Here is an 18,226-nt window from a genome sequence, read left to right as displayed (position 1 = left end):
GAAAAAAAAAAAAAAAAAAAAAAAATCCCGTAGCCAGGGACTGTACTCCGTACGGGGTAGACAATGAATTCACGCCGAGGCAGTCATATCTTTGACGTGACATGGGATCTCCATGTTCCTTATCCGCCACATGGCTGGCCGATTGGTCGAAAATCCGAGAACTACCTCATGGATATCGTAAGTCGTGTCTATCAATTCTACTGTTTCGCGTCAGGTCTAGTTTACTAGGTAATTAATTGTAACGGGAGTAAGCTGGAAAGGTGCGATCCGGGTCAATCCGAATCGTAGATTCAGATTTATGCGATCTTTTCCCCGAATTGGGAACGTGTTGGCCCAGACTCGGCAGACACTCTCTTACAGCAATACCAAATATAAATATCACCTAGTTGATAAAACACATTAGCAGCTAGCCATATTGAAGTACAGCGAACCGGCTCACTAGTTGATTAGATGTGGCGCATGGCGTATGAAATCCAAATGACAAGCTTCAAAGCCAGGAGTTAAAAAAAAAAAAAAAAAAAAAAAAAAAAAAAAAAAAAAAAAAAAAAAAAAAAAAAAAAAAAAAAAAAAAAAAAAGGAAAAAAGAAAGAAACTACACCAGAAGCTCAAGGCTGAGCTGAGCGGTAGAAATTCTAAAAGGAAAAAAAGATGGAGACGCGGGGAATCGAACCCCGGACCACTCCCATGCTAAGGGAGTATTATACCACTAAACCACATCCCCAATTGGATATTATGAGCATCAATATTTAATATTATATACAAAACATATATATAATCACAGCCTATCCATCATCCCGTAAAATACTCGAAACGGATCCATTTAAATCTATCGAACTAAATAGCAATTCCTGATTACTTGTAAACATAATTCGAAGCACATATAGTTGTCAGAATTACCTTCATCTCTTTTCCCCTATTCCTTCTCTTTCCACTATAGCAACATATAAGTTAACCGAGACACTCTTAGGGGGTCATGGTAGATACATCCTCTTCTTATATATATTGGACCGGACGACCAGACCTCCACGATATTCTCATAGCCAGTTTGATAATAACATCTCCGTCATATATACGGTGTGTTGGATATTTCCTGTAATCAAGACTGGAAGCCTGTTTAGCATTGCCTGTATTTGTTTTATAAACTCCTTTCCTTTGTATAGACTACACCGGGTGCGATTATTAGCTGGGACCTCTGCGCTTGCCGACCCAAGTGCCAGGTTACGCTGGGCCTCAATGTTAATCACACGGCCAATTTGGATAAACACGGTTTGTATAAGGGTTGAAATGGCCGGGACTACCAGATTCTGGGTACGGTCAATCGTTTGAGTTGTAGACCTGTTAGGCTTCTCCATACCTAGCTCATCCGTTGCTTTTCTTCCCTTCCCTGCTCCCCCGCTTCCTCCACTCAGACATGTCTCTCATTTCCTCAGGCGCCCTCCATGATTGCTGGGTTTCCTTATTCTGGGATAATGCACTCGTTTCAGTCCGACAATATGTATCGGTGGGGATTGTAGGGACCATGACTAAGTGGGTCTATGTTGTGGGAACAATAGTGGAGAAAGTAATCTGAATCTAAAATACAGGCATTGGCACGGTATGATCGATATGGGTCGAGGAGATTACCGGAATCGATATATTAGAGGTGGAGCACGCGCGACTGGTTGATGCTAACGGGTTACGGAAAGGACGACGAAGAGCTAATGAACCAAGACCCTTCATTATATCATATCTCTTTATACCTCTTCTTCCCTTGTCAATTTAAGATTTAAGGTAGGTCTACTTTCTCTCAATGAGTACAATGAAAGTAAATCCGGACGAAAGGGGTACCCCGTCGAAGGGACTACTCTGAGCATCACACCCCGTCATCACTCTACTTATTAATCCAAGCCTTCCGTGTGGCAGATGTCTTATTAAGTCGAGCCTGGAAAGGCATAGGACCGAAATGAATCAGAGTCTGGTTCTGATAGACAGCAGATCGAGTCATTCCATAATCCCACCCGAGGGGGGCGACGGGAACCCACGCCAATGGAAGAAACAGCGCGAATACTAGCAGAGGGGCTATATGATATCAGAGGAACCCTGAGATTATATAGGATACCGCTCAGTATATTGTGGATAGGTTGGAACACTTCGTGCACCGGGCCGGGGTGCTTAGTTGAGGAGGGAGGCTCAACTCTCCCTGAATCCCAAGGAACGGTTATACAATCTCAACCGGAGGCTATTGGACTAGGACCAGAATGGAGCACTTGAATCTCGAACCACCCGGGCCCTGTCAAGGCCTCGATCTATGAAGGTCACGTTGCTTTTCGATAACCCATTTGAATTAATCAGATATGAAAGTTCGACCTCAGGGCTAACTCATCCACTCAGACCCTATCGGGGGCTGACGGCTATTGCGGCGGAGCGGGAGAATGGGTATGGGATTGGAGGCGAGATGAGTATAACACAGAAAGAAGCAAAAGTAAACTCGAAGTGGAGGGATAAGTAGATGGTTGTGTATTCTGGGGTAATATTTAGAATAACTAACAAAAACTTCGAATTAATAAACGGATTGATTGAGGTCATCAACTACCCAAAGTCTCCGTCACCAACTCACCACGGGCTATGGAATCTTCCTTCCCATCCCATCTCACGCAATATTTTAAGTCGCGGAAGCAGAGGGTACCCATATTTGGTCTGCCATAGGAGCTCTAGAGAATTCTGTCCAAATACTTTTCCTCTCCAAAGAGGAACCACACCGTTATATTACATAATTTGAGCTCGTCTTGGCTTTGCCATATGGCTAATAGACTCCAGCACCACGTTGAGGTGCGAGCTCCTTGCCGGAGACCCTGTCCAGAGACACAGGCACCTTTTGTCGCTAGGAATTTGGCAAGGGACGTGTTACCGTGAAAGGTCGCTGTTCGAACTGTCCGAAGCAAATCCTTAGCATCCGAGGGCTCATCCTCCATGGGAGGGGATAGAGGCGGTTCATTGACTCGCCGGGGCAGGACCTGGGGTCCCTCATGCCCCTGATGGTGAGTATGCGGGTGCGGCTCTTGGATCATTGGGACGGGAAATCCCGCTTCCTGGGCCGGTTCCTGCGAGGTGAGAACTGGACGCTGTTCAACCTCCCGCTGCTGTTGGTGCTGCGGGTACGGCTGCTGGGCCATTCAGAAGGAAAGATCTACTTCCTGACCGCGCTCCTGCAAGGTGAGAGCTGGAAGGTGCTCAATCTCCCGCTGTTGCTGCTGCTCGGCAGCCCGTCGACGCTTACGCTCGCCAGGAGGCGGGCGTTGGCCCCGTTTGTTTTCCCGTCGTTGTCTTCCTCCCTGGGCTGCCGGAGCAACCTGGCTGTTGGACGCAGACGAAACGGTGCGTTTAGCCTGCAGGCGTTCCTTGCGCGCACCGGTCTTCCAACATGTTAGCTGGCTCACATGAACTTTCTGCGATGTGTCAAATGTGTTACCCACCAAAGCATTGATAGCGTTCATCATCGCCCATTCAAAATGCTCGGCCGTTTCATGGTCAGTCTCACCGCAGGTACGACAATTTTTTTTTCTGCCCCTTTCTCTTGCCGGCACGTTCCTGCGGCCTCTGTCCCCACGCTTACCGAGGGGCCTACTACCACCACCGGCAACCTGATGGGCAGGAGGGGACACAGGGTTGTCCGCCATGACGGACGCAAACATAAAAGAGCAGGGAAGAAAGGGAGTCAGGGTATCTAAAATAAGCACAAGAGAAACGGTAACCGCTTGTAAACAAGTAGTAAGCTCGTGTGGCCGTCGATAAAAGATCGATTTGACGGATGAGGCGGGAAAGAGAAGAAAACAAGAGAAAGAAGATACACGGAGAGAAAGGGTGTGTCTGCCTAGCAACACAACACCACGCAACGCCACGCCACGCGTCATCCGCACTGGTTCTTTCTGCTTTTTGTACAGATTTATAACCTTCGCAAAGTCTGTTGCAGCGTTCCTATTCTGTTGTAGGATACACTGAACCACATCACCTGTAGCCAAAGGCCAACCCGACATCATCTTGAGTGCTGGTAAATTGATGACTTGTTGCGGGGCCCCCAGACGCCCTGTATTGAAATCGCTGTGATAGGAATCACCCTTAATATCATCACCGGTCTTGCTTCCGATGGCTGTCCGCCGCATTTCATCCTTCTCCTTTTTCCTCTGGGCCCACTGAGAAAGCTTTTGCAGCTCTGCTGCTGGCAGGTTAAGATATCTCACCACAAATTGCAGTTCCCAGTCGCGCCTCAATATTGCATTGACACAACAGGATGACATCCACTACTATTGCACTCCGTGTGGCATTTCACCCACCTGCGGCTTCATCCTTCCTAGCCTCGCCGATACAATGGAGTTGGTATAACCCCTTTGCTTCTGCTCACACTACTTTGACTCACATACTTGCCCTACTTCCTCTGTGATACCAGGGGTGTAGTAACATAGCCATTAATTGGTCATCCACCAAGTGGTCAGCAGGAATGAAATGATGATCCATTATTGAATCATGCATGTAGATTGTTTACAATAATTCTTGATTTTATGTCATCCCTGGTGGCAGGAATCGCCAGAGGAAGAAAGCACTCCCGGAGAAAAACCGATGTCGGGTGCTTTGTGCTGTGGCGCTGATAGTCTTGGACAATGCGCAGTGGTAGTCGTCGGCTCTCTTTATAAACCACGTGTAGTCGTCCATGTACCGTACCAGTCTCCCTTATCCAGTTTCGCCAGGAGCGTATTTCGTGCTAGATGCTAGCAATGGCTTACCCATTTTACCAAAGAAACTCCAGGCCTGCTTCTGTTTGGGCCTGATTACCCACACCGTTTGGATATCGCCCAGGATGCGGATGTCATGACTCGGGCTATGTACCACGACGATATCTGGAACTGTCTTTGACAGAATTAGGCTCCTTTTTTTTTTTTTTTTTTTTTTTATAATTATAGAAGGTAAAGTTAACCGACATTAAATACTGAGAGGGCATAAAATAATTGCTAATGCAATGGCAACATTTGTGCCATGACAGGGTTGGCCTATTTCACTGTAATACTTTCAACATTGCGAAGATATATAATGCCACCTTTATACTAGTCATATCGCAACCGCCTATAATATTATAAACTTCAACATACGGCAGGCTCAATGAAATATCCAACTTTTCAGAGCATATTATTCACTAAGGCTATTGTTGTATAATGTTGAAGAATGATGGGCTGAAAGATCAAAAGGGTGAAAGGTTTATGTACATACACCTCTGCTAAACATGAAAATGTATATAATTCGCTGCAAGTGGTCAAAGGGTACATACGACCACAGGGTGTGGAGAACAGGGCTTCCCGTCCGCTCAGCCGTACTTAAGCAACACGCCGGGAGGTTAGTAGTTGGGTGGGTGACCACCAGCGAATCCCTCCTGTTGTATGTTTTTTTGCTTTGAGTTAAACAACTAATTAATATAGTCATATAGCTAATTCAATTTGAGAATGGGTGATTCTTTTCTATAGCCCTAGAGAATCATCGACATATTTTAGCCAACAAACTTAGTTGAATGATATACGTACTCGTGAATGTATTTTAGGTATTGAATTTGTATTCGGTCCTCGCCTGTACATCTCGATATGGACTAGTGTTCTCATTGAGACCTATAAAGCCTTCCAAGCAACGTGACTCGCTAATTCCCTTCCTGTTCTTCTCCAGCATTGCGTTTTGGCAGGTTACTGGGTATGTACCTCCATAGGTCTATGTCTAACTTGCGATACAACAACCTGACCGGTGGCTTCTGTTGCCACCGAGCTTATTCGAAGCCAAGATGAGTTCACTAAGGGCTATATCAGGTAGTTACCTAGTGACTGTAATAGTTATGGGCTTTTCACATGGCGATCTCAAGATATAGCGACTAAGATGATATAAAAGATACGTAGAGACTGGATTTCAGTTAGCTTGATCGAGCAGCTTCTTTGTGAGGTCTGGCTAGTGTGGTAGAAGCTAAGAAAACGGTACCTTCCAGGCACAGAAAATGATAAATTGTCTGAGAAGCTGAAACTAATACTATTATGTTTATGGTCTCCATATTTGCCCTCGTATCATAAAAACTACTATACACGCTCATCGATATGTCGAGTACCTTGCTTAGGAACGCCGTTTTCGGTTACAGCGAGGACATTGGTGACTTCCTGGTTGAGATGACCTCTTTAAGCACCACCTATGCAGTTATGAGTGCGATGAGCTTAATTAGATCGCTAGTATCAGGGCACTCACTGGCAGGTGTTATCATATAGGAATGGCTATGGGTGACGTCTGGCTTGGCCGGTCCTTTCCATTTACTGCAGGACTTTACGGACATGCTCTCACTGTGGTATCTGCAGTCTGGGTGCCTTATAGGACTACTTGATAAGAATGGATAATACTGGATAATTTGGCTGGTCAGAACCTTGGGTGAGCGATTTTCTCTGGATCAAAATTCAACCTACTTAGCAATCACACCTTCTACATCGACATCACGAACAAAAGCCTCTTTGCGGGGTTAGTGTCCAACCAGAAAGCTTGATTTAGAAAGAATATTCTAAGGGGCAAATATAGCTTCAGCAACATGTGTTAATTGGCGAGACCAGAGGACTCACACTCTACCATACCTAGTGTGTAAGAGCCTGTCGACCGATCATTGAGACCACATGTCCAAGCCACAGGCTTCTCAGCGAACACATAGGGTCATGGGGTATTAGAATGGCATTAGATTGGCCATGTCGGAGAGGAATTGGCGCAAGATCGGCGCTTATTATACCGCTCAAAGTCAATCGAAGAGGCAGTGGCAAACCACCCGTGAGATTCGCCACAAGTCTATGACCCGAACATGATGCTATCGTGAAGCTTCCTCAACATATGGAAGCATCAAGAAGCCCATAGTTGTAGTCCTAAATTTTTCATATATAGCCTTACTGCCCCGGCTGATATGAAATGGTTTTTATTCGGTTGACAATCAAGTGTTTCGTTGTATCATTCTGCATTCTTTATTCTTTTGTCCATCCGTGTCAAGTTCTTATCGATTTCTTCTTTCTAGTATCTACAATGTCTTGCCACCAGACTCCTTCGTATACATGCATGCATCTGCTTTTACGATAGCCGGCGTTTCTTTCTTTCTTTGTCCTTTCAATACGTTCATGTACATGTCCTGTTCACACAAAACCACCTGGAGCATGTCGGAGCTATAGCCGACTGGCGATGACCGGATCCTCGTGTGGTCCTGCGTCTCGCAAATCAGCTGCCGGCAGCTGCGGCATTGGCAACTTCAACTCGGTCGCGATGGTCCTGGCAGCCCAAAGACCAGTGACGAATGCCAGCGCGAGACCACCAGCGTACCCCAGATTGCTAAATCCTCCGCCATCGACACCGGCGATCAATAAACCCGGGATAGGTGTCTTGTCGGGAGTGAGGGCACGGCCCTTGGTGTCGATGAGAACGCCGCCGTAGGTGAACGTAATTCTATGAGAGTCAATACTTTAGCCAGGCGTGATTCAATTGTTGGGGGCACCGTACGATGGTTGGACTTCCATGACGAAGAATGGCCCTTCACCGTCCACCAAAGGAACAGGAGGCTTTCCAGCTTTTCCGACCAGCGCGTCGAGCGTAGATGTCGTATCGCCTAGCCGTATCATGCGATCGTATTGTTCGATTGTTCGGAGGGCTTGCGGGCCATCTACCCCCCACTGATTGAGAATCTCTGCTAACCCGTCTAGGGAGGGAGCACTAGCGACGTTGCATCCGTGTTCGCGGGCTTTCGCAAGCCGATCGATTTCTCCCGCGTTGGGAAACGGAGCCGAAATGCAGTGCTGTCTTCTTGTCCGGTCGCTGAGGGTATATAAGGTCAGTTCTTGGGCTGTAGTGCCGCTGACAGCAGGGAAGATGGTATACTTGAACATAAGGAATCCACGACGCTTCTCCTGTTTCGCGAGGTATTGGTTCACAATTTCATCACCGGTTGTCTCGTCGGCAAACCTCCGTCCGCTCTCGTTAACCAGCAGGCAATATTTGCTTTCTACGAGTACGTGTCAATGAACAGACAAATGAACGACGACTGGGTTCGTACGCACGATATTGTGCCAGCGACAAAAAATCCTTGGGATTGACCTCTTCTGACCGCAGAGGAGCCGCCAACAAATGGCCATAATATGTATTCATCCCCCGACTCGTCCCTGATCCTACCGCAGTGGCCAGCGTAAATCCATCTCCGACCGATCCTCTATTCGAGCGTACAAAGATATTGTCTCCTCCCTGGCCGAGGTGCATAGACGTCAGTTCTGCATTCCCTTGGAAACCACCGGTGGCAAGGACTACGTGCTGAGCCTTGACTTCGTAATAGACCGCGCCCGCGCCATCTACTGGCCCACGGCGAATGATCGCCCCGACGATCCGAGAGCCGGGCACTCCAGGCTGCTCTTGAAGGAGCTTGACAACAGCGGTATTGGTGAAGATCTGGGATGCTGTGTCGGTATTTTGTATGCGGTGTCGGTGGTGTTGGTGGAGATCAGGGATCTTGATGGGAAAGCCAATGCCTGTTTCGTCAGCTTGCTGTAATTATTCTCCTATGTATAGTGATCTGTATATAATCAATACCAATTGTCATGATTCCATCGAACCGCTGAGCTGTGGGTATACCATTCTCTCGCATCCATTGTACTGCGGGCAAGTAGTCCTTCATCCATGCTACTTGAAGCTGCGGGTCACCATCTGGTACCCACGATCGCAAACTCTGGTAATTCTTGGGTGCCCAACTAGACATCATCAGTAGGATATCTTACAACTGAAAGAAGCTTCAGAAACGTACAACATCCCCGCAGAGTAATTTGACGAACCACCGACCACTGCTTGCTTCTCAACCACCAGGACTTTCGCCCCGGACTCGGCGGCGAAGGCAGCGCAGGCCATGCCGGACATGCCACCTCCACACACTAAGACATCCACTGAGATGCTCTGCATATCGGTTAGATGTATCTAGTTTTGTCACCTAATAACAAAAGAGAATATATTAAAGATTGCTGGGTGCACGTTAACACGACCGTACTGAGCTTGAGATCGTATAAAAGCATCCCTCCGGCATCTAAATAAATCGACCGGAGGACCCACAACCGGTGAATTTTTATCGCACTGCAACCAATGGACGGCCCATCACTTTCTGAAGTGCATACGAGAATATCACCGGCCAAGCAATTACCCTAACAGTAGGATATCTGACATTGCCATGGGGAGAGAGACGTGATCGGGTCATTTGGACAGTCCATGCCAAGAGGCCAAGTGGATCTGACGGAAACTGAACATTAAACATTTATCACTGGGAATTAAATCCATTCAGTTTTCACACAATCCCCGCATCCAGTCATCTCCACAGCGAGGAAGACCGCCGGCTTAGCATCCAAGGTCGCCACTATCCCAAGAGCCCACGAAGACCGCTCGCCTTGAACTGAGACTATGGAAATTGGCTGATGCCATTTAGTATCGCCTTATCATTACTGGCCTATAACTGATCTGGCGGGACCATGGCTAGTCGACCGCTGACGAGACAGCAGGCTCGCCGGCCACCCTCCACAGTGGCCTGCGAGGCATGTCGCAAACTAAAGATGAGATGTGTTCGTACAGGTCAATCGGAAAGCTCTATCCAGCCATGCGATCGGTGCAGACGGAATGGTCGCCCATGTAGTATTCCTCCTTCCCGGCCCTTGGGACGCCGACCAGGAGCGGCTGGTCGCTATCATGGACTCGAGAAGGCTTGTCAGCAGATAAAAGCACATCTAAAGATGAAAGGTACCTCGAGAAATGGTGTACAGGAGGCTGGTGATATACAGAACGCAGAGAAGGAAGTGTTCGATCTCCTACTCTCGAAAATGCAAAGCCACGAGGAGCAGTCCCGCCGACCCATCGATGGGAAAGCCACCATGATCCAGGCTGCGTCCAGCAATCCCGTCGTGACAGAGTCGACTGGTATTAAACAACTTGGGATGACCTCGCATGTCAGTCATGATCCTGTTAGCAATCCTCTGGCACTGCTTGTAGCTGCCTCCGGGGCCATCCAGTCCGAATCGATATCGGACACTCCATTATCCAACGTTGAACCGACAGATGCAGGACCATCACCGTCTTTGACGAGTATCGGTGACAAGTTTCTTGATCGGCCAGGATACGTGTCACTAGGCATACAACTGAGCAGAGAATCGCTACAAAGTGGACTAGACGCCCTTTTTGCGGCCCCAACAAGTAATCACAGATACACTGATTATTTTTGCCCTCCTGATGATGGTCCGCCACGAGATGTTGGGCCGGACCTGGACCCTGTTGAGTTAGGGCTAGTTTCAATGGAGGAGGCTCACCACCTATTTCCCATGTATGGACGTCATATAGCGTTAGAAATATCGACCCTCCGTTGCTAATCTTTAATAGTTACTTCATGCGTTTACATCCAGTCAATGGTATCCTCGACCCCAAATTACACACCCCGGAGTATGTGCGTTCTCAGTCAGCACTGCTGTTTACCTGGATTCTCGCTCTCACAGCACAGTTCGACCATGGGTCGGCGGCCATTGCCAAGCGGCTACGTCTACATGGTGAGAAATTGTCCCGACATGTTCATACGTCCGGGTTCCAGTCCGTGGAAATTGTTCAGGGGTACTACATTTCACTCTTGTCAGCCACGCCAGCGAGAACGTTGTCGGAAGAACGATCGTGGTTGTATACCATGCATGCATTTGGCGTAGCGGCGGAACTGGGGCTCGATCAACCGTCCTATACACACACTATTGATGACAACTATACCCTCACGTGCACACCACGTGCACCCACTGACCATGACATCGAAGCCCAGACACACCTCGAGCGCCTAGTTCGCAATCGGGAGAGAACGTGGCTGCGTATCCTGCTCTGGGAGCGAGCAAACAGCGGCGCTTCTGGCCGAATGAATGTCATCCCCGAAACCGATCTCACCCGCAACATCGAGCGTTGGTGGATGCATCCGCTCGCCGACTCGACGGACAAACACACCGTTGCCTTCATTCTCCTCCGTGGCCACCTGGCATTTTTACACGCGGAGCTACAGCGACAGAAAACAATACTACAGGCCGATCCACATTGGGTGCGCGATCTCATCGATGCCACTTTAGAACCGTGGCGGAAAACCTGGATATATACCATCGCCCCATCTTCAGAGCCACTCCCAGATGTGCACCTCCATCATGTATATCTCCATAATAGATTATGGACATTATCATTCGCCCTACAGGCCGCTATCGGTAACAACCATGATCTCAACGCTATCCGCGAGGACTGTTTTCAGGCCGCGGTGCATTGCTGCGAAGTCGCGGTGCGCGACCTTGAACGGGTCGGGGAACCGCTATACTGTATGCTTGCTCCTACCTGGGCGATGATCTCTTACGCAGCTATTCTCGCTCTTAAGCTCTTCCCTTGTCTACATGATCCACGGCCGGGGTGCGAGATAGAGCTTCTTGCACTACTGGCACAGGTTGCACTCCAGCTCAAACACGCCGGGACGACACCATCACACCGATTCGGAATTGCCGCGATATTCGGACAGCAGTTGTTGATAATCTTGCGAACGCGTGCAGCCGGACTAGCCTCCACAACTCCTGTGGCAGATACCTACCACGATGTTAACGATAGCGGCGTACGAAGTGGCTCATATCCCCTCCCAGGAGAACGATCGTTAAAGGCCAATGGAACAACGGGTGTGTCGCCGGATACGCATATCCAGGATCCGTTAGTATCTCCATATGACCCCTACCTAACGACTCCTACGATGGGAATGGATAGTGACCTCATAAGCGGTGGGTTTGCGGATTTATTTCGCGAGATATTCGGCCCCAGCTTTGGTGAGGTTTTTTAGCCATAAATGCAAGTTCGTCAAAGTCCTACACGGAACTAATTGCATCACAATCAACCGACATTTGGATGAAACACTGTATGTACTCTTCCCGGCAATCCATTTGATCCCTGTGGGACAAGTGGATACTTTGGAATATCGCCAGGTGTAAGGGTGGATGTTGTTTCCAGATGACCTACATCAAGCAACAGAAAGTACACCCAGAGAGAGGTGAGCACCTGCATCGTGACGGCTCGGGGCCGCTGTTTATCGATGAATCGTCCTGTATTGTTTCGATACCAATGAACAGCCCAGTTTTCGCTGTTGCCGATCTTTTCTAGATGAGCGCAAAGAAATGTAGGTCAAGAGAAAACAAGTGTATAAGTGAACTGTTTTGCTGCAAATTGGACTCTGGTACCCGATTTGGACTGCCGCTTTTGTAAGGGCAGTATAGAAGGGCTGCTCGTTGAGCCGGTGGGGACGCGCCATACGCGACCCCGGAACTAGTAGTGTAGGTGTCGGTTATATCAAACACTCCCCTGGTCAACAAATGAGGATCGGCCAACAATCGGTAAACCGCAGGTAAAACTGACAGTGCGAAAGAATTTACAGTCCAGGGGCCGTGGGAATGGACTTATCCTTTCCGCGCAACAAACCTATACCCACTCGCCAATCGCCCCCTTTACCAGCTGTCTTCCAATTGCCGTTACTATTTATTTGGCGTTACTACGGTTCCATTGACCCTTTTCGAAAAGGAAACTCTAGGTTGCCCTTTCTTGTAAAGCATCTGCAAGGGTTCAAGCAAGGGTAGATTTCCCTGTCTCTGCTATGCCCTTCACCCAGAAAATATACTTTCCTTGCAACATTAATCTCTCATGAGAGGACTAATTTCTGCAAATGATCCCAGACAGCGCTCCATTACACAAGTAATCTCTCTGTAGATGAACCGAAAATTTCTTTAATAGGGTTTCGAGATTGGCTTTAGGCAGGTATGTTACAGTATGTGCAGACCAACGATCAGGTTAATCCTTTTCCGCGTCGAGTATAAAATTGTGAAATCATGAAATCATGCAAAGGATACTTTAGTAGATATTCAAGTTGCATCTTTACACACAGGATCCCGCATTCTGGTACGAATCAGAAAGCCCTTGCGGGGTATGAGACTGCATAAAACTTTGGAAGGTGGCAGGCTTCACTTGGGGGTACTTGACATTGTCCAACTCCTTCTTCAAATATGTTTGTCCATTGGTGCAGTAGTATTGGTAGAACCTGTAATCAGTTAGCATGGTATGTGTAACCCAGTATGGGGTTTACAGGGCAACACTAACGAGGCTAGATATGCGAAGATATTGGAAGGGTCCTCTTTGAATTTGGCTTGCATATGGGTGTAAAGGTCCTGCAAAGAGCCCAATCGCTCCAACTGTGGCTTCTTTCCATAAACTTCGGCGAGCTCGTCCGCGATTTGACGGATGCTCTTTCGGTCCCCCAGAACTGTGATCAAATCTGTTAGATAGCGACTCGGAAATTCACGGAGGAAATGAATACTCACAATGCTGTAGGCCCACTGCACTCGCGTCCAATGCCACAGCGGCCACATACTCTGCTGCTGTTCCATATGTTGTTGATTCCCAGACTTCATCCCCATTCCCGTAGTAGAAGAGCTTGAACTCATCTGCATCCCATACTCCAAAGTATCTACTCCAGAAGGTTTCCATAAATACCCCAATCAGAACATGTACACCTTTGATGTTGTTCTTTGTTTCGACATATGCCTTGATATGCTTCATTGGATCCTTAGCCGGGTGTTGGCCGAATTCAAGCTTGGTAAAGTCGAGACAGTAGTCGCTGGCAATGTAGCGTGGGACATTTTCATGCTCGCACGCATCCACGAGAAGCCTCTGTCCCTCAACCATGAAGTGGTTGTCACCAAGATAACAGCAAATGACGACATCGCAGCCGTGTGCGAACGAGCGCAGGGCGTCCAAGTCGTAGGAATCGCCCTGCTGAATGGTTACTCGGGCGCTCGACCGAACGACTTCAGGGAGCTTTGCAGGGTTGCGGCAGAACCCTCGGATGGTAGCCTCAGGAGAAGCGAGGAGGCTTTTCACCACTAGGCGGGCGAATTTCCCAGTAATTCCAGCGACACCCACAGTAATGGCCATTTCATAGACGTTCGGGTTATCCGCTTGAATCCTCGTTTTTGTTTCCAACAGAAGGTGTGGATAGGAAAGCCTTGAGGTTTCCATACGTATGCCGCTTGGAGTGATGACGATAGGAAGATCCTATAGCGTCATGGATTGGTAAAATCGGCAAATCAAAAACACGGTTGACCGTTCCACTTTTAAGCCTAAATTGACATATCGCGCCCCTGATTTCGGACCACTTCAGATAGTCTAGCTGTCTTTGATAATCTCCAACTAAATGCTTTTTAAATTTTATAATAACATGCCCAACATTTGATGTCGTATGCCGTTGGACAATGTTATAGAGTAGTCAGGTATCATATAGCTTTATTAAACATATTCCAATTTTATCACGCGTTCCTACCAATTTCGGTTATGTCAGTAGTATAGCAACCCTTAATTCCTTATCACGTTTCCCGGTTGGAGCATCGCCACAGAATGGTAACTGAACTTGACGAGTTTGTGTGATCTCCAGGCGAGGCGAACGAATAAGATCTGCATCGTACATCGTGTAGGTATCTCAGTAATGCCCGACTGATGAGACACTATTGTAGGGACCGGATACCGATGTCGATGCTAAAAATGGCACCCGGGATTATCGGCCACTAACAAGCTCTCCAATGCTAAAAGATTCAAAATTTTCAGGAGAGTCAGTCCTTGGACATGGTGAATTCCTATCAACCTGTCAAAATCACCGTTTCCTTGGTCATTGTCCGTGCAGCGCCTTGTAGCTGATATTAAAATAGCTAAGAACTCTACATCTGGGTCTCAAGATCTAGATAGTTGGATTGGATAGGATCGTATAGTACAAGGGTAAGAACAGGAATACCGACTGATCATTGCTTTTTTTTTTTCTTTTTTTTTTAAAGACTATGGACGTCTTTTGTGTTTCTCTTTGCTTATACTTGTTGCATGGATTCCTAAAACATGGTTCAATGTCCCATCTGTAGGATTCTCTTTCTCTACTTCGAGCTGTCCACAGAAATCACCAATAAGCACGAGCTGTGCTGATCGCAAAGATATATTGAAGAGGAAACCGACACATCAAGGAGAAATATGTTGGTTTCGATGGAAATTGATACTATGGAATGAGCTTTATTAATGAAAACCTACCGCTTTCTAGCAGGCTCCGGCAGCACTTTTTCACCACCCAACACGACTCTAACTGCAGGACGAGCCTCCATCAAGGTCAACCAGGTATTCAGGTAAGGATATTCCCGCTCCAAATCTATTTTGTTATCCGTAATCCAAGGCACAAATTGAAACCAAATCACAAAGGAGATATCTGCATAGCTGCACTTTTCTCCAACAAGATATGCCTGCTTCTCCAGCACACTGTCCATAACACCCGCGACTCTGCGAATCTCGTTGACATAACGGTCATAGCAGCTCTGAATGAACTCCGGGTGGTGGACTTTGAACCACACCGCTTGACCAAAATAAGGGCCTTGTCCGGACATCTGAAAATGCAGCCACTGCTTTGCTTGATAGTATTCTGGTGAAAAGGGGGTGAAGCTGATTTTTCGATCCTTATCGTATGTGTCAACTAGATATTCGATAATTGCGCCAGACTCCCATATGGTGGTGTTCGTGTTAGGGTCAACGATGGCGGGGACTCGGCCGTTCGGGTTGATAGAGAGAAAGGGGGGGTTCTTCATTTCCGAGAATTCAAGAACCTTGGCTGCATACTGGATGGAGAGCTCTTCCAGGATCATGCGGACCTTCTTTGGGTTTGGACCAGCGTGATGGGAGTAGAGGATGATAGGCTGCATAACTGGTGATATGTGGTTGGTGAGAGCGATGTATGTAGTGTCTATACTAAATGCAGAGAAGATTCTTTTTTTGGCTGAGGCACTCGTCGGTCTCCTTTTCCCCTTCACCTTCCCGTCAGCCGGTTTTAGACCATAATTTACATTACTAAATCCTGGACCCAGACTAATTACAAAGCCAGGTATGTAGGCCTGGCCTGGTCGGACCGAAAAAGTGGATAGTTCGGGTGAATCTACTCCGGCAGCCTCCTCCGGTGGCATCTTGCTCCGGTGGACCTTGAGATATTATAGTTGGGTCTTAGGACGACGCCAAAGACCCCTTCATATGAAAAAGGGAGTCAATGCCCAATGACCATCCTGGTCGATTGTACTCCGGAAAACTTAATCACGACGGATATTCTTGGCAAGTACACCTTGGCGGTTTGCTTGCAGGATATCTCCCCGTGGCAAGCCGATTTATACCACAAGAAATATCTAAAAGGGTTGATTGTTTGAATAAACGTAGTATACATGGCACAATAAAATCTCAACCAGAGCAACCAGAGAATAAATACTAGAGCGAATTTCAACGGTTCTCACACAAACCGAAGTCAAAATCATCGTGGACAATAGTTGTTCCTCCTAGGCTTCCCATTAATCGTACCCAGCAGCTTGATACAACCATTCTCGAAGATTACAGGGCCTTTAGCAAAAATCTCTCCCTGATCCGTCTTCTCGTAGAGATTATCAACAAGTCGTCTGGCATGAACATCCAGATTCGGTAGATCCTGCCACTCCCATTTAAGAATCCCACCGTACTTGACAGGTAGATTGGCCGGGTCGATATATTGCCGCAGTACTGCGTTAGCTTCCGATGAAGACAGCAGAAAAATCTTCGACCGGGTGACAGGATCAAACCATTGACTGATTACGTCCCAGATGGATTTGAAGAATGCCGGTGCACCAATGACCTATACGCAATTTCCCCCAGTCAGTATTAAGCTTAATAGCTTTGTGGGCTAATGATCAAAGAAGGGTCAACATACAAATACCTTGGCCAGAGTCTCTGGGTAATGAATCGTGGCAGTGGCACTAGCTTGTTGGAGATACTTGCGAATACTCCAAAACTGGCGAATGCTCACCCCACTAACATCGACAATATGGGTAGACGCGCTGATAGGTGTGGACATATCCGGCCTCGGTAGGTCTGACACAAGTGGGAATACAAACTGCAGCAGATTTTCGTAGAGAGCGTGGAAGTGAAGGTCTTCCGGTAAAAGATTCGACGGCCGGTGCGCTTTCGATGATGGGCAGGAAGAAATTTTCTTGAGATATGCGCCCAACATCTTTTTTGTTAAGTGCCGCACAGGGAAAATGTAAATGGCATGTCCATCATTGTCTCTTCGACCGATCCATTGGGGATACTAACGTTCCATAACTGTGTTAGATGTTGGTCCAAGTACGGAGTTCAAGTATATTGTCGCATGATACCATTTTTCTGGTCTCTTCGTAATAATCAATATCCATGTCCTGATAAAAGGATGGAATATTATTTTCCTGGCGCCATTTTTGGGCAGAGTGAAATTGTTGCAGGGCTTGTTCTGGATTGAACCTTTGTGCCCTCAAAAACCGGCTACATGGATATAACAAGTCAACCGAAAGAACATTGCAGGGAGTTGGGAGTTGAAGTGTAGTTTGGCGCCATACAGGAGGGTGGTGTCATCTGTGCATGCTGCTGGATTGGATACTTCGTAACCTTGTTGTTTAAGCAGACTCTTCAGTAGGTCCAAAGCTGGAGATATTACCCCGGAGGCTAGAGGAGAGGGTACTTGTCGGGTGGAGTCATCAAGGTTGACTTCGCCTGGGGCAGATGCTGCGCTAGGATTCGGGTCGATAGGCACATGACCTGGTGCTGAAACGGTACCACTGCCCATATTGGAATACGTAGACGGTAGGATATAGATTTGCTAAGTGTTCTAAACGAAGATTGCAACATGAAATTAATTGGCGTTCCCTACAACCAGTGCATGTGTCAAACTGTAGACTTTTATACTATAGCGTGGCAACGTAGAACGAGATGCCACTCCATAGTCGCCTCGTGGAAACGTTTAATGGAAATTACTCAGCATCAAATTTGCTATTTTCCGTGGCTGAGGCATGTCTGGGCGGCTCAAGACATCTTCTAGAGGGTTCTGGGTTTCGTCGTCGGATTCATCGCCGGTGGTACGAGCCCTCACAGCGCTTTCGCAAAGCTATCACGGTTAATGGTCACGAAATATTGGTCAGCAGGAAAAATGTACCTGTATCAATATTGAATCAACGGGAGCTAAGCCGTCGATAGAAACAGCATGTACAGGGAAGTGGCGATCCTGCTGCCTCTTGTTGATGCCATCAACTCATAAGTCATAACTGTCGATCCGTAATTTACCCTGAGAAAAGGATGATGGTAC

The 18,226-nt window shown here is 47.4% G+C and overlaps 7 protein-coding genes and 1 non-coding gene across 8 annotated transcripts; 2 read left to right on the top strand and 6 right to left on the bottom strand.

Annotated features, from left to right (window-relative positions):
• Nucleotides 1–649: 649 nt before the first annotated feature.
• On the bottom strand, nt 650–721 carry BDV38DRAFT_t42. The gene has a single exon. It is a non-coding gene; the product is annotated as a tRNA-Ala (tRNA).
• A 1,969-nt stretch (nt 722–2,690) lies between these two features.
• BDV38DRAFT_278629 (uncharacterized protein) lies at nt 2,691–3,656 on the bottom strand (the record flags this gene model as incomplete). The annotated part of the gene is made up of 3 exons (XM_032058786.1): nt 2,691–3,143; nt 3,171–3,392; nt 3,453–3,656. 3 exons carry the CDS (start codon nt 3,654–3,656, stop codon nt 2,691–2,693), a joined length of 879 nt encoding a protein of 292 aa, XP_031917910.1.
• A 2,329-nt stretch (nt 3,657–5,985) lies between these two features.
• Nucleotides 5,986–6,690, top strand: BDV38DRAFT_236540 (uncharacterized protein). Its single transcript, XM_032053471.1, has 3 exons — nt 5,986–6,187; nt 6,244–6,391; nt 6,456–6,690. Exons 1-2 carry the CDS (start codon nt 6,099–6,101, stop codon nt 6,374–6,376), a joined length of 222 nt encoding a protein of 73 aa, XP_031917909.1. The 5' UTR covers nt 5,986–6,098; the 3' UTR covers nt 6,377–6,391; nt 6,456–6,690.
• Nucleotides 6,691–7,187: 497 nt separating this feature from the next.
• BDV38DRAFT_278628 (uncharacterized protein) lies at nt 7,188–8,958 on the bottom strand (the record flags this gene model as incomplete). The annotated part of the gene is made up of 5 exons (XM_032058785.1): nt 7,188–7,464; nt 7,519–8,017; nt 8,073–8,534; nt 8,596–8,753; nt 8,807–8,958. 5 exons carry the CDS (start codon nt 8,956–8,958, stop codon nt 7,188–7,190), a joined length of 1,548 nt encoding a protein of 515 aa, XP_031917908.1.
• Nucleotides 8,959–9,729: 771 nt separating this feature from the next.
• On the top strand, nt 9,730–11,869 carry BDV38DRAFT_268136 (fungal specific transcription factor domain-containing protein; the record flags this gene model as incomplete). Its single annotated transcript, XM_032056713.1, has 3 exons — nt 9,730–9,747; nt 9,879–10,357; nt 10,414–11,869. The coding sequence occupies 3 exons, from the start codon at nt 9,730–9,732 to the stop codon at nt 11,867–11,869; spliced, it is 1,953 nt and encodes a 650-aa protein (XP_031917907.1).
• Nucleotides 11,870–12,951: 1,082 nt separating this feature from the next.
• Nucleotides 12,952–14,007, bottom strand: BDV38DRAFT_295669 (nmrA-like family protein; the record flags this gene model as incomplete). Its single annotated transcript, XM_032062750.1, has 3 exons — nt 12,952–13,114; nt 13,174–13,336; nt 13,395–14,007. The coding sequence occupies 3 exons, from the start codon at nt 14,005–14,007 to the stop codon at nt 12,952–12,954; spliced, it is 939 nt and encodes a 312-aa protein (XP_031917906.1).
• Nucleotides 14,008–15,023: 1,016 nt separating this feature from the next.
• BDV38DRAFT_295667 (glutathione S-transferase family protein) lies at nt 15,024–15,835 on the bottom strand. Its single transcript, XM_032062749.1, has one exon. The coding sequence runs from the start codon at nt 15,798–15,800 to the stop codon at nt 15,138–15,140; it is 663 nt and encodes a 220-aa protein (XP_031917905.1). The 5' UTR covers nt 15,801–15,835; the 3' UTR covers nt 15,024–15,137.
• Nucleotides 15,836–16,393: 558 nt separating this feature from the next.
• BDV38DRAFT_278624 (SEC14 family lipid-binding protein) lies at nt 16,394–17,710 on the bottom strand (the record flags this gene model as incomplete). The annotated part of the gene is made up of 4 exons (XM_032058784.1): nt 16,394–16,747; nt 16,823–17,200; nt 17,268–17,409; nt 17,484–17,710. 4 exons carry the CDS (start codon nt 17,708–17,710, stop codon nt 16,394–16,396), a joined length of 1,101 nt encoding a protein of 366 aa, XP_031917904.1.
• Nucleotides 17,711–18,226: the final 516 nt, after the last annotated feature.

This window comes from Aspergillus pseudotamarii (assembly GCF_009193445.1).
Source record: "Aspergillus pseudotamarii strain CBS 117625 unplaced genomic scaffold BDV38scaffold_6, whole genome shotgun sequence".
NCBI lineage: Eukaryota > Fungi > Ascomycota > Eurotiomycetes > Eurotiales > Aspergillaceae > Aspergillus > Aspergillus pseudotamarii.
The sequence above is the reverse complement of the archived record's forward strand: the minus strand, read 5'-3'. Positions and strand labels throughout refer to the sequence as shown.